The sequence below is a fragment of the Mus caroli genome, chromosome 8, assembly GCF_900094665.2.
Source record: "Mus caroli chromosome 8, CAROLI_EIJ_v1.1, whole genome shotgun sequence".
In the NCBI taxonomy this organism is placed as follows: domain Eukaryota; kingdom Metazoa; phylum Chordata; class Mammalia; order Rodentia; family Muridae; genus Mus; species Mus caroli.
Genome location: NC_034577.1, coordinates 97795783 through 97809941, shown reverse-complemented (window position 1 = coordinate 97809941; position 14159 = coordinate 97795783). Strand labels below are relative to the sequence as shown.

The 14159-nt window shown below is 45.4% G+C and overlaps 2 protein-coding genes across 2 annotated transcripts in view; both read right to left on the bottom strand.

Annotated features, from left to right (window-relative positions):
- The window catches only part of Tango6 (transport and golgi organization 6 homolog), a 171836-nt gene extending 167428 nt beyond the window's left edge, over positions 1–4408 (bottom strand). Inside the window, exon 1 of the mRNA XM_021169882.1 lies at positions 4191–4408. Coding sequence (XP_021025541.1) covers positions 4191–4293 — 103 coding nt within the window. The 5' untranslated portion in view covers positions 4294–4408. The remainder of the gene's footprint in view (positions 1–4190) is intronic.
- A 7094-nt stretch (positions 4409–11502) lies between these two features.
- The window catches only part of Cdh1 (cadherin 1), a 68944-nt gene continuing 66287 nt past the window's right edge, over positions 11503–14159 (bottom strand). The window contains exon 16 of the mRNA XM_021170407.1: positions 11503–13363. Within this exon, the coding sequence (XP_021026066.1) occupies positions 13154–13363 (210 nt within the window). The 3' untranslated portion in view covers positions 11503–13153. The remainder of the gene's footprint in view (positions 13364–14159) is intronic.

Here is a 14159-nt window from a genome sequence, read left to right as displayed (position 1 = left end):
GGGTTTCTCTGTATAGCCCTGGCTGTCCTGGAACTCACTTTGTAGACCAGGCTGGCCTCGAACTCAGAAATCCGCCTGCCTCCGCCTCCCGAGTGCTGGGATTATATATTTTTTGTTTAATCCCTGGTGTGGGATATGGGACTGCTTCAGTTTGTCTACAGCCTTTAACTTGTCTCAATGCTCTAGGAGGGGGCATGATCTTTGTCAGCTGCAGATGGTTTAGTTCTGGGGATTCTGGAGAAAGTATAAATACCAGAGCCCCAGGATTGGTGGGAGGTGAAGAAGGTGGCTGCTGCTCCCCAACCCCAGCTGGCCACCCCAGCTCCCCTCCCCCACCCTCACTTTTCCTAGATACTGTTGCAGTTTGACAGAAGTTAGAGATATGAGGATGAAGAATGGACTTGCCCAAGGAACCCAACAGCCCTAACCAGCAGGAAGTAGCCTATAAAGGTCTACACCCCTTTCCCCTCTAACCTCCTCTCTCTCCTACCTGCTGGTAGAGGGATTAGAACACAATAAAACAATAAATACGCCAACACTGAAGCTAAAGTAACAGTTCTCAAAATGTGGCATGAAGGACCCATGTCAAGAAGTCTGCAAGGAGAAAACAATTCCCTAATAACGGCGTTCATTTGCACTGACTGCTTTGACAAACACCACGACCAAAAGCAGCTTGGGGAGGACAGGGTTTCTCTGGCTTATGGCTTAAAGTCCATCATCTAGGGATGCTGTGGCAGGACCTGAAGCAGAGACCACGAGGAATGCCGCTTCCTGGCTTGTTTCCCATGGCTGCTCCCCTTCCTTTTTATACAACCCTGGACCACCTGCCCAGGCACTGCCCACAGTGTGCCGGGTCCTCCCACATCAATCATTAACGAAGAAAATGCACCTCAGACTCCACTACAGGCCAATCTGATGGAGGCATTTTCTCAACTGAGATTCCCTAGCAAATTCCCTAGCAAATGACCCTAGGTCGTGTCAAGTTGACAGATAGATAAATAGACTGACTGACTGACTGACTAACTGACTGACTGACTGACTAGTACAGTAACTGTGAGCCAGGGCTGGGGATGTACACATATGTCAGTTTGATCTGCAGCATCACACACAAAAAGAGATTAAACATATAAAGCAAGGCCGCACTTTACCAGTTATTTCTCCTTTAAAATGTTACTACAGGAAGTCAGAGTGGTGACATCTGTTAACGCAGCACTCAGGACAATGAGGCACAAAGACTGCTGCAAGGCCAGCCTGTTCTCCACAGTAAATTCTAGGCTAGCTTTAGCTAAAGAGTAAGACCCTGACCCAAACCCGGGGGTAGAGGGGACCTACCCTCACCAAAAAAGATCCAGATGGCCAGTACAGGCACTCAAACTTGAGAACTTGGGAGGTAGAGGCAAGCAAATCCCCCAAATCTGAGGCTAGCCTGTTCTATAAAGCAGGTGTCAAGGGTTCAGAGCTACACCCTGTCCCAAACACACACACACTCTGCAGGAGTAAACTAAACCTGGTACAGCATATGCAAGCACAGACCTGGGGTTTGATCCCCAACACCAAAACAAAAGAACGAAACAGCCAGCTTGGTGGTGCACACCTGTAACCCCGTTACTCAGGAGACTGAGGCAGTTATTGCCATTAGTTTGAGTCCAGCCTGCACTACACAGAGAGTTCCAGGGCAGCCTGGGCTATAACATGAAACGTTCTCTTTAAAAAGTCATTCCAAAAAAAAATGAAAAATGAAAAATGAAGAGAAAAAGGACAGAAAAGAACAAAAAAGCCACATCCAGATGCACACAGTACACAATAGTCTACACACACAACATAGTATAATTTAGGGGGCTGGAGAGATGGCTCAGCAGCTGAGAGCACTTAGCGCCCTCTCACAGAACCAGAATCTAGTTCCCAGCGCCCGCATAAAAGGGTTCACAACCTCATATAACTCCATTTCCAAAGGATTTAATGCCCTCTTCTGGTCTCCATGGGTACCCACACACATACACATAAATAAATATAGCGTAAATCTTCTTTAAAAACGAAGAATTTTAGCATACTATTTTTTCCCTTTCAAACAAGAGTGTTTGTAAACAGTGGTGTGGATGTAGTTCAGCTGGTAGACTGATTGTCCAGCAGGCAAGATGCCCTCGGTTTGATGCCCCAGTACTACATAAACCGATGTGATAGTTCAGGCCTGTAATCCCAGCATTCAGGTGACGGAGGTAAAAGAATCAGAAATTTAAGTTCATAATATGGTACAGGAATTCAAGATTACCCTTCATTATGTGGGGTACATGAGACCCTATCTCAAAACTGGGGGAAAAAACAAATCAAAACTAAACCAACCCAATAGCTATGCCTGCCAACTGCTGAACAAGGGATCTCTCCATTAGTAAGTTAAAAGACAGAAGATACAAGTTCAGTTCCCAGCACCCATGTCAGATGCCTCAACTGCCCATAACTCCAGCTCCAGGGAGATCTGACACTTCTGGTTTCTCTGGATAACTCCACTCACACATACATACCCACACATACATATTATTAAAAAAAATAAAATAAATCTTTTTCTTTTTCCTTTTAATATGGAAGCCAGAAGGATGGTTCATTGGGCAAGACCACTTTCTGCACTGGAGGAGACTGGGGATTGGGTCTTAGCACCCATGTGATACAACTGCCTGTAACTCCCAGTTCCAGATAAACTGACACCTTCTTTTGGCGTCTGTGGGCTACTGCATGCACACAGCATACATACACTCACAGAAATAGGCATACAAACATAAATAGAATCCGTACCCTGCCGTTGACTCTTAATTGGGGCAAGAGAGTATATTTTGCAAGCTTTTAGTGAAGGAACTGAGGTTTGTCACGTACTTGATTTACTTTGGGCAATTTCCAACGTACACGTACGTTCCTCTGCAAAAATTAATGCCTATTAATAGTTAGGAGACTGCTGTGAGGACTAGATGATCTACAAGTAAATGGACTATGGGGACTGGCGCTTAGCAGGCAATCATCTACTACTAATTACTTTTCATGTCCCACTAAGTACGCTGTAATGTTTGCAGCTGTAGTGTGGGGGTCCACATTTAAGACTGAGAGTGTTCACCTTGTGATCGTACATGTACCTTTACCTTGATAATTCTACACGCACCCAGACATGCTGTGTTTATAATTAGGATCCTATTTTCTTTCTTTTTTGTTTTGTTTTTGTTTTTCGAGACAGGGTTTCTCTGTATAGCCCTGGCTGTCCTGGAACTCACTTTGTAGACCAGGCTGGCCTCGAACTCAGAAATCCGCCTGCCTCTGCCTCCAAAGTGCTGGGATTAAAGGCGTGTGCCACCACGCCCAGCAGGATCCTATTTTCTTACACCCTTCTACATTTCCAGGTGCCATCAGAAGTTCTATTCTGAATAATCTGCCTTAGTCTGACAAGGAGATCAGGCAGAACTGAGTTCTAGGTCCATGGTCGTCCCTCTATATAACCACCTGATTTGGGGTGTGAGTTCCAGGACGAACCTTAACTATACAGTGATACCCCGTCTAAAGAAAGAAAGGGGCAGGAGGTGTGAATGGTCATGCTTGCCTTTAATCCCAGCATTTGAGAGGCAGAGGCAGTCAAACCACCACAAATTGGGACTCAACAGTGAGAATGCAAGGTCTCACTATTCCCAAGGTCCCTTCAAATACTAAACTGGGAAGTTAACTCAACAAAGTGATTAAAGGTGACTGTGCACCTCTGATACCAAAACGGAAACCCTTAAAAATCTTCCTCAAATTCAGCCAAAAAACGTCCCTGCTGGGCATCTCTGGTCACTTGGCATTTTGTACAAATCTCAAGCGTGCACACCAGGCTCGGGGCCCTCAAGCGGTTGGGACGTCACATTACACCTGTGTGAAGGCGTCTCCAGTCCCTGTGTCAGGGCTGCGCTGGAGCAAACAGTGGACCGAAGCCGCTGCTCAGCGAGGCGCCCAACGGACCTCGGCCGGCATCAGCGGTCAGCGGACTGCAGGCCCTTTCCTGGAGCTTCAGTTTAAGTTTTAAGTGAGACTGCACAGGGCCCAAGCGCTCCCCGGAGTGGGGATGGAGATGCCGGGAGGGCCTGCGGGAAACATGCGGTAGCAGCCAGGGCGAGCCTGGGTGACCCGCGACCCCGCGAGCCTCAGGTCCAGCCCCGCGCCGAGACTCGTCCTCTCACCTCCCGGGCTCAGCAGCAACTTCAGCGCTTCCAGAACCTGCTCCAGACCACATGTCACCAGAACGCCACTCGGCGCAGCCGCCGCCGGTCCGGAGGCCGCCATGACTGGAGTGGAGCGACCTGCGATGTGCTCAAAAACCCAAGTGGGCCAGCGCGGCCGCCATTTTGAGTGTGGCGGAGGCGTGCCCTCTGCTGGAGGGCGGGGCCCAAGACCTGGGGCGGGGCCTACTCTGTCTGGAACGCCCCTTCTCCGAAGGTTAAAAAAAAAAAAAAAAAAAAAAAAACTTAAAAAAAAAAAAAAAAAAAACAAGTTTCTTGTGTTGTTGTCAGGTCCAGCACAACTCATACGCATACACACGCATGCACAAGCATAACTTTAAAAATATTTTTAATCTCGAAAAACCAAAAAAAAAATTTTTTTTAAAGAAAATATAATTGAAAAGGAAAAATAAAAGACCAATGTGGTGACGTATATTTTTAAGTCTAGTACTTAGAACCAGAGGCCAGCCTGGTCTACATAGTAAGCTCAAGGCCAACCAGGAATTCTGAGAGACCCTAATTCAAAACAAAAAGAGAAAGAACACAAATAGTCTTGCATGGTGGCCCATGCTTCGAATCTCAGCTACTATAGAGGCTATAGAAGGAGGATCACGTGTTCAAAACCAGTGAAGGCAGCTTAGTGAGACCGTCTCAAAGCTATGAAGGGCTAGAAATGTTATCCAGCAATAGAGCACACAACCATGAGTTCGGTCCTCAGCACGTCAACCCAGGGGGTGGGGGAGGGGCAGAAATAGTTTCTCGTAAAAATAATATACATTTTAGTATGTAAATTTTCAAGTACTGAACGAAACACAATAAAGTTCACAGATGTACATAGACCCTGAAAGAGAAGCTCACACCAGTGACACCAGCATTCAGGGAAGCTGAGGTGGCAAGACAAGTTCATACCTTTGTCCCCAAAAGTAACAGTAACAAAAAATATTCAACTCTGTATTACTGATTCCTTTTTCTGACATTTAAAAGTAAATACACATGGGGATAGAGAGATGGATCCGTGGTGTTGGTCTTGTAGAGGACCCAGGTTTAATTCCCATCACCTACAAGGTGGCTCACAGCCATGTACAACTCCAATTCTAGGAGATCCAATACCCTCTTCTGGCTTCCAAGAGGACCAGCCACTCATGTGGGGCACAGACACACATACAGGCAAAATACTCATAACTGTAGAATAAATAATTCTTTAAAAATCTAAAGATAAATATGCACATACACATACCCTGTATCTGTGAAGGTGTTAGCTACAAACAGCCCCATTGGAATATCTTGGTTTTGTTGGGTGATGGAATTTAAAGCCAGAGCCTCTAGTGCATGCTCTCTCCCAATAAACTGCATTGGCATCGCCAGCGGTGAGTCTTTAAAATGTCCTTAGCAATGTTCCTCTGTGTCCTATTTATAGGACTATTACATTACTAGAAGATTCACTTAATACTAAAACCATAAATCCCGCCCCATTATGTTTATATGGAAATGAAACTAAGTTTGAGATTCAGATAATTATCGGAAGTTTTTTTTCACCTCCACAATTCCTATTAGGGACAGTTAAAGATCCCAGTTGTCAATGTTGTTGGGTGGGTGGGTGGTTTGGGGTTATTTCCGTTTTGTTTTTTGAGACAGGGTTGGGGTGTAATCGCCCTGGCAGTCCTAGAACTTGATTTGTAGACCAGGATGCCCTCAAACCTGAAGAGATTCATCTAAAGGCGTGTGCCACCATGCCTGGACCAATGCTAGGGTTTGCTTTTTAATTAATTATTTTTAGTTATTTTTATTTATAAGGAATAAATCATTACATCTTTACCCCACATACACGATTGTCCTTTGTTTATACGCCCCCCACACCCACCCCAGGCCATTCTTCCCATGTCCATTTCTTTTTTTTCTTTCTTTTTTTTTTTTTTTTTTTTTTTTTTTTTTTTTTTTTGTTTCTTTTTTTTTTTTTTTTTTTTTTTTTTTTTTTTTTTTTTTTTTTTTGGTTTTTCGAGACAGGGTTTCTCTTTATAGACCTGGCTGTCCTGGAACTCACTTTGTAGAACAGGCTGGCCTCGAACTCAGAAATCCGCCTGCCTCTGCCTCTCCAGTGCTGGGATTAAAGGCGTACGCCACCACGCCCGGCCCCATTGTCCATTTCTACCCCTCTTACTGATCCTCTTCCTGCCCCAGGTCGATGCGTTTGGGAATTCAATCTTTAGCATGCTTGCCCCTCCCCAGTAAATACCGATAACTGCACTCTGAAGACTGAAGCAGGTCGAAGAAAAGGAAAAGGAGACAATACCTCAAAACCCAATCATGATCTGCTATCACTGCCATTTCCCATCTCAAGGTCTAAAATTGTAAACTGTGTAGCATTGGAAATGTGTAAAATGTTCCTCCACCCTCCCTGGGGCACACTGGGCTGGAGCATGGTTGACTCCTGCCCTAGACTCCACATGTAGTCTCAGTCATGGGGAAAGAAGCTTTCTGTTTAATTCATTCCTCAGAGCTAGGTCGTCTGCCCCCTCGTGGTCTATCTCATTCTTCTGGGTTCCAACCCAAACCCATCCACTTTCCAGCCTCTAAAAATGAAAAGAAAACGTGGTTCCAAGGCTACTGGGAGAAGTTTAAAAGAACCATTGTCAATCACTGCCAATGTGGGGTAAAAGGTCTGAGCTCACGTCCTGGTTTGAAGATTCACCAATCCCTGAGCTCCAAATCCCTCCAGTCCCCACCTCCCCAAAGAAAGTGAGCCTCTCCTGCTCACTTCCCTCTGCTTATTGCAAGAGCAGAGGCAACCACCCTCCTCCCTCCTTCCCCAATAAATCTTTTGTGTGAGGTTTGTTATGTCGTGCAACCTTGTGGTACTCCTTGGCTCCCTGCTGCCAGGATATCTTCCCCGCTCAGAGCTGTAACACTTAGAGGCAGTATTTGCAACAGGGGAAAATGGTTACGGAATGGTGACTCTTCACTATCTCTTCCTCAAATGCTGTGGCTAAGACGTGCACTCACACACACACACACACACACACACACACACACACACACACACTGAGGATTAAAGACCACCACTGCCTGGCTCCTGTGGACATTTTTACATGGGGAGTTGTGTTTTATGGGAAAATACACAGCCTTGAAAGTGACATTGATGTTCTTTCATTGTGTACATCCCTTACAGGCTTTTAGAACTAGACAATTTTCCTCCAGTATATGCACAAACTCATCCTGGGAAAAATTACGAAAAGTGATTAAATGTTGTACAACTTAGACAGGTTCTTGAGCTCAGCAGGCTAAGGCAGGATTGCTTGAGTTTGAGGCCAGCTGATGTTCATAGAGAGTTCAAGACCAGTCAGGGCTACTTGTCTCAAAAAATGGGGGAGTGGGATGCGCAGCAAGATGGCTCATCAGATAAAGGTGGTTGTCACCAAGTCTGACACAAAACTTGAGTTTTATCCCCAGGACTGAGAAAACGGACTCCCTGGTGCCTACGAGGTCCTATGACTTCCTCATGCACAACCACCCGAACTGTACCCACACTGAATAAATCGTGATTTTTTTAATTAAAAGAAAGGGGGGATATGGAAGGAAAAGTTGAGTGAGTGAGGGCTTGTCTCACAATCAAAAAAAAAAAAAGAGAGAGAGAGAGAGAGAAGTTTGATTCCTAAAACCCACATGAGAAAAAAATTCTTTTTTTGTTTTTTGTTTTGGTTTCTCTGTGTAGCCCTGGCTGTCCTGGAACTCAGTCTGTAGACCATACTGGCCTCGAACTCAGAAATCTGCCTGCCTTTGCCTCCCAAGTGCTGGGATTAAAAGGCGTGCGCCACCACTGGCCGGCTCAAAACAAAAAAAATTCTTAAAAGAAAGAAAATCTAGAAAAAGCTGGTGTGCACACCGGATCCCTGGAGTCTACTCAGTAAGTTTCAGGCCAGTGGACACCCTGTCTCAAAAAAGCAAATAAGCAAACAAAACAAATAAACAGGGCTAGAGAAATGGCTCAAAGGCTAAGAGAGAGAGAGCACTTGTTACTCTTGTAGAAGCCTCAGGTTTGGTTCCCAACACCCACATGGTGGCTCACAACCATCTGTAATTTCAACTTTAGAGGCTCTGATGCCTTCTTCTATCCTCCACAGGTACCAGGCGTGTACACATACACATAAAATAAAACAACCTAAAAAAGAAATTAAACAAAACACCCATACCACATAAAATAAGATGATCTAAAATGATGTGTGTCTTTAATCCAGCACGCAGAGGCAGAGAGGCAGAGGCAGGCAAGATCTCAGGTCTATAGAGCAAGTTGCAGGACAGCCAGGGCTACACAGAGAAATCCTGTCTCAAAAAACAAAAACAAACAAACAAACAAAAAAAAACAACAAAAGGAGGGGGAGGGAGGGGAGAGGGAAGGGGAGGAGGGAGAGGAAGAGATGAAAAGGCAAAGGAATTAGAAAACAAGCATAAACCTACATCTGGGAGCTCCACAGTAATATACTGTTAAGCATCCATCACAGCCAAGCTTCACAAGACTATACCCAGAAGACCGACCCTGTGCAAAGACACATCTGGGGGTGTTTAAGATAGACTCTGGGAGGTATTCATGTAAAACTCATTCCGTTGACAGCCATCCAACAAGGAGCCCATTATCAAGACTTGAGGGGCAGCAGCTGCACAAACCATCAAAGTACACAGGAGTTGCTTGTCTCCTGTTTGCTAAACTCAGAACTAACAAACCTAAGAGCTTTCAGGGGATCAATGGCTGTCGTACAAGCACAGAGTTTCCAGGAAAGATGCCAGCCTATTAAGGGTTCTTGGGGAGACCATCTTTGAGAGCCATTGGTGATAGCTAGAATGTTTGCATTTCTTTATCTCCCGGCAACATCTCCCGGCTCAGTCATGCTAGGCTAGCATTCTCCTACTGAACGACAGACACTCCAGCCCTTATCTTGTCTCTTCTGTTATTTATACATCCGCTCTCACGTTCAGAGAATCAGTCCTACATCGCAACTTTCCCTGCTGTCCTCTTAAGAGTTCTATAGTTTTAGCCATTCTATCTAGGCTTTTATCCATTGAGCAACAATCAATATATTAGGAAAGTGAAGGCTCAGGCTCATTCCTTCCCATGCCATTAGCCAATCTTCATAGCCCATGTATAGAAAAGACTATCTCTATCCCATCACTGAATGGCTTTGAAACATCATTTGACCAGATGTCCTAATTAGCATCCTCTGTCAACCTGACACAACCTAGAGGCTCAAAATAGTATTACTCAGGTTGAATTGGCCAATACAATAAGGGACTGTCTGACAAATGATTAACGTGAAAGAGAGCAGCCCACAGTGGGCAGCACCATCCCTAAGCTGGCAAACCTGAACTGGGTAAGAAAACTAGCTGAGGCTCTAGGTATGAGTAATCTATACCTTTAATCCCAGCACTTGGGAGACAGAGGCAGACAGACCTCTGTGAGTGTGGGGCCAGCAACATCTACATAGCAAGTCACAGGTTATCCAGAGCTGCAGTTAAGTCCTTCCTGCTCCCTCCACCCAAAGCCAGCTGGCCATTAGCAAATGAGCTCCATTCCTCCGTGGATTCTGCTTCAAGTCCCTGCCCCGACTTCCATCAGTGACAGACTATGGCCCGAAAGTATGAGTGAAATAAACTCTTTCCTCTCCAAGTAGCTTTTGGTCAGTATTTTATCACAGTAACAGAATGACCCTAGGACAGCCAGTTTTGTAAGATTTCTTTCCGGGCTCCTTACTTCTTTCCAACTTCAAAGAATAAAGAACAGAGTCAACGTAGGCAGGTGTGGGGCTGTAATCCAGCACTCAGAGCTGAGACAGGAGTGCAAGTTCAATAACAGAGTGAACTACATGGCAGTTTCAGGCTATAGTTTTAAAAACAAAATCCTGGGGCAGGGCACGCAGCCTTTCACCTGGACCCAATCACTGTATTTCTTTCTGCTTTTGCTTTCTTGGTATCTCTCAGTACATGTTTCTGAACCATTAACCATTGTCCTATTACCTTCTAGATAGCCTAACCCTCCACCCTTTCAGCATTTGTGTCCCAGGAACAAAGATTCTCCTACAAAATCACACTGCTGTTGTTGCCTAAGAGAATAATCGGGATCCCAGATGCCCTAGCAATTCCACCTCATGGTTTATTCCTAAAAGAACCCAAAGCAAGGACTAGAAGAGGTGTCCATGCCCGTGTCATTCCAACCCAAGATGGGAAAAAAATGTGGCATCTGTGTGCAATGGGATCTTACATTTCCCTATGAAGGAATAAGGCTCTGAAGCAAGCTATAATACAGATAGGTGCACCTTGAAAGGCCTGCAACTGGCAGCTCCAGGGGATCTGATGCTGCCTACTTCTGGCCTTCTCTCTACACACACATGGCATGCACCAGTCAGAAAAGAAAACTGCTCATGTATGAAGTTAAGAAGAAAGTTATACTCCTATCACCATGGTTTTTCCACAGGAGTAAATTGATATTTCTTATTATGAGGACTATCCTGCGAGCTGACAGCAGCATCTGCTGGCTACTGTCGATTGGAAGCTGTCAAATGTCATCTTGCTCAACTGACTCAGTCATATAATCCCAGGGTCAGTTTCCAATACCACAAAATGCATATGCATTAAAAAAAAGGGGGGAGCAGAGAGGAAAGTTCTATGGTTGAGTGCACACTGCTCTTACAGGACTCAAACTTCAGTTCCTAGCACACGAAGGGTGGCACATAACCAACCTCCTCTAACTAGCTGAAGAGGGTCTGACAACTGATCTCCATGGTCACCAGCACTCATGCACACACACACACACGCTATCGTTATTAAAAAGTAAAGAACATAATTTACAGAAGAGTACAAAGCACGAAGAAGCTGGGGGTGTTTCTGAAAGGCAGAACACTCACCTAGCGCTCGAAAGGTCCTAGGCTCAGTCTGTACTATCACGGAGCAGGGAGTGGGCAGCGGAAAGGAACTGACAAATGTCACTCAGGGGAGGCCAGTCTTCCTCTGCACAGAATCACTGCCTCCATTACTGTTGGAAAATGTCTGCTGACAGTCCTGAAGCTCGCAGGTCCCCCATGTCCCAGTGGCCTTGGTACTTATTGCTCCCACCACACATCACATGGATGGGGCTCTGAGCAGTGACCCCGTGGAATAAGCATTTCCTCCCCATGCAGGACCCCCAAAGCATGGAGAAGACACATCAGCTGGAAGCTCCCATGATCTGAGTTCACCTCTGTCCTTTTGTCTAGGAATCCTGGCAGAGTCAAATCAAGGGAGCCTCACAACAGTTTAACAAAACTCTTTAATAAAATTCATAAAAATGCATCTTAAGAGAACGGTTTCAAGGGCTTACCTTTTCCACCCCCCACAAAATACAAAATTATCAGCACCCACACACATACTCTCAAACTACGTACAAAGGACACTCAATCAACATTACATGATTAAACTACAGAGAAATCAACAGTTCTCACAGCTGATTGTGGTCATCATTTTCTTCCAAAGTTAGGTAATACAGAACTTTCAATAAAATTCTTTCCAGTGGTTATCAAAAAGATGAGATTTGCATTTTGAATGAAAAGAAAACTCTCAAAGGCCTTGTCTCCTTTTTCCCGTTAGAATGTTCTCTTCCCGTGTTCTCTTCCTGCTTCCTGAGAAAATGCACAATTTATAATATTCTTAGTTTTCTCTTTTGGTTTGCAGAGACAGGGTTTTTCTGTGTAGCCCTGGCTGTCCTAGAATTCGCTTACTATATATACCAGGCTGGCCTCAAACTCAGGGAGATCCGACTGCCTCTGACTCCTGAATGCTGGGCTTAAAGGTGTGCGCCACCACACCCAGCATATTCTCAGTTTTCTACTCAGAACTGGGCAACTTGGGTTTAAATCAGCCAGCATTTTCTGTAGCTACCATCAAGAGCAGGCATTGGAGGGGTGCATTTCCTGGGCTTCAGGAATACATGGGCAAGGATTCCAGCCAGAAAACACTGGTTGAGATACCCCTTGTCTTCCAGAAATCTTGTGGGACAGGTCTTGCCACCTGTGTACCCTCACCATCGGTGTGCCAACTGGCAGGGTTCGCTGACATGTTGCTGTCCCCAAGTTTGGCTTCTCTCCTTTTCTCTCCTCAGTCTTTGGTGGTGGCACTCCAGTCTCTCTCAGAGAACAACCATTCTTTAGTTTTGGTTTGAAAGAAACGCAAGAAACCAAAATGGTGCCCGAAAACCTCCCTGCAAGTTCCGATCAAAGCAACATATCCCACTATGGCATGCACCTAAGAATCAGGTGTGCACCTAAGAATCTGAGATGTGTGCAGCATGCATAGTGGTCCCTTTTTTTTTTTTTGTTCTGCCCCAGACACATAGCCGAACAAGGAATGCCACTGCAAGTGAGTTCTCTGGAGGTGGAGAGGGAACACCACGAAAGATCTTGGGAACACACACACTATCCAGCGCAGTTGCACCCACACCAAGATACCTGTCTCTCACCATAAAAGGGCCCAGGCATTTCTGCATCCTAGAATATCACCTGGGCAGGGCAACAGAATTCAGGAACATGAGTGGCTATTAGAATACAGCAAACATGGTAACTGAGGACAAGTACACAATGTAAAAAATTAGTGAGGGGTGAGGGGCTTGGGGCTGTGTGTCTGGAACAGATCATAGCTCAAAAGAACAAAAATAGAAACAAACAAACAAAAAAAGACACAGTTCATATCCAGCACTGTAAAAATAAAAAATAATAAAAAAAAAAGATTTCAACAATCAGTGAAAACCATCCTAACACAGACAGTCCGGTAGGGAGAGTGAGACCACTATGCAATCTGCACACTTCTTAGATCAGTCTTTTTTCTACACACTCAGGGAAGGAGCTGAAAGACTGATACAATTATTCTGCATCTCCCACAGTGCCACACGGGGGAGACTTGCTAGTCCCCTAGTCATCCTCGCCACCGCCGTACATGTCCGCCAGCTTCTTGAATCTGTTGCCCCACTCGTTCAGATAATCGTAGTCCTGGTCCTGATCCGACTCAGAGGAGTTCAGTGAGCTCAGGCTAGCAGCTTCAGAACCACTGCCCTCGTAATCGAACACCAACAGAGAGTCATAAGGGGGTGCCGTGGGGTCGCTGTCAGCTGCCTTCAGGTTCTAAAGGGAAGAGCACCGTACTTATCAGTATGCATCAGAGGCAAGCAACACCCCAAGCACGAAAAGGTAACCAAGGAGTAGTTAACCCCTTCAAGGTACACACACACACACACCCCAGCACAGAAGGCCAAGTCACAAGGCCAGGCTGGACAGAGGGTAAGAGTAACGAGACTCGTCATACTAATTCACGTAGGTTACAGTTCAGCCCAGAAAATCCTCAAAGGACAGATGACAAACTGTTATTGTTAAATGTTAATTCTGAAGTTGGGGAAATCAGGAATTCAAAGTCCTCCTCTGCTACATACTTCAAGACCAGCCTGGTCTACATAGCAAGTACATACAAAGCCAGCCAGTGTTTGAATTCGGAACAATTTTGAAGGATTAAGAGGTGTGGCCTTGTTGGAGAAGGTGTGCTACTGAGAACAGGCTTGAGTCTTTTTCTGCTTTTCTTTGAATCCAGGTTTTTCCTGGACATCCTGGAACTCCCCCTGTAGATCAGGTTGGCTTCAAACTCAGAGATACACCTGCTACCTACTATCGCCCAAGTGCAAGGATTAAAGGCATGGCCAAGGCTTGACGTTTTTTGTTTGTTTGGTTGGTTGGTTGGTTTTTTTTGTTTTGTTTTTTGTTTTTTGGGACAGGGTTTCTCTGTATAGCCCTGGCTGTCCTGGAACTCACTTTGCAGACCAGGCTGGCCTCGAAACATGAGCTCGCAGCTCCTGCTCCAGCTGTGCATGTCTACCCACTGCCAGGCTCCCTGCCATGATCGTCATGGACTCTAACCTTCTAGAGCCCC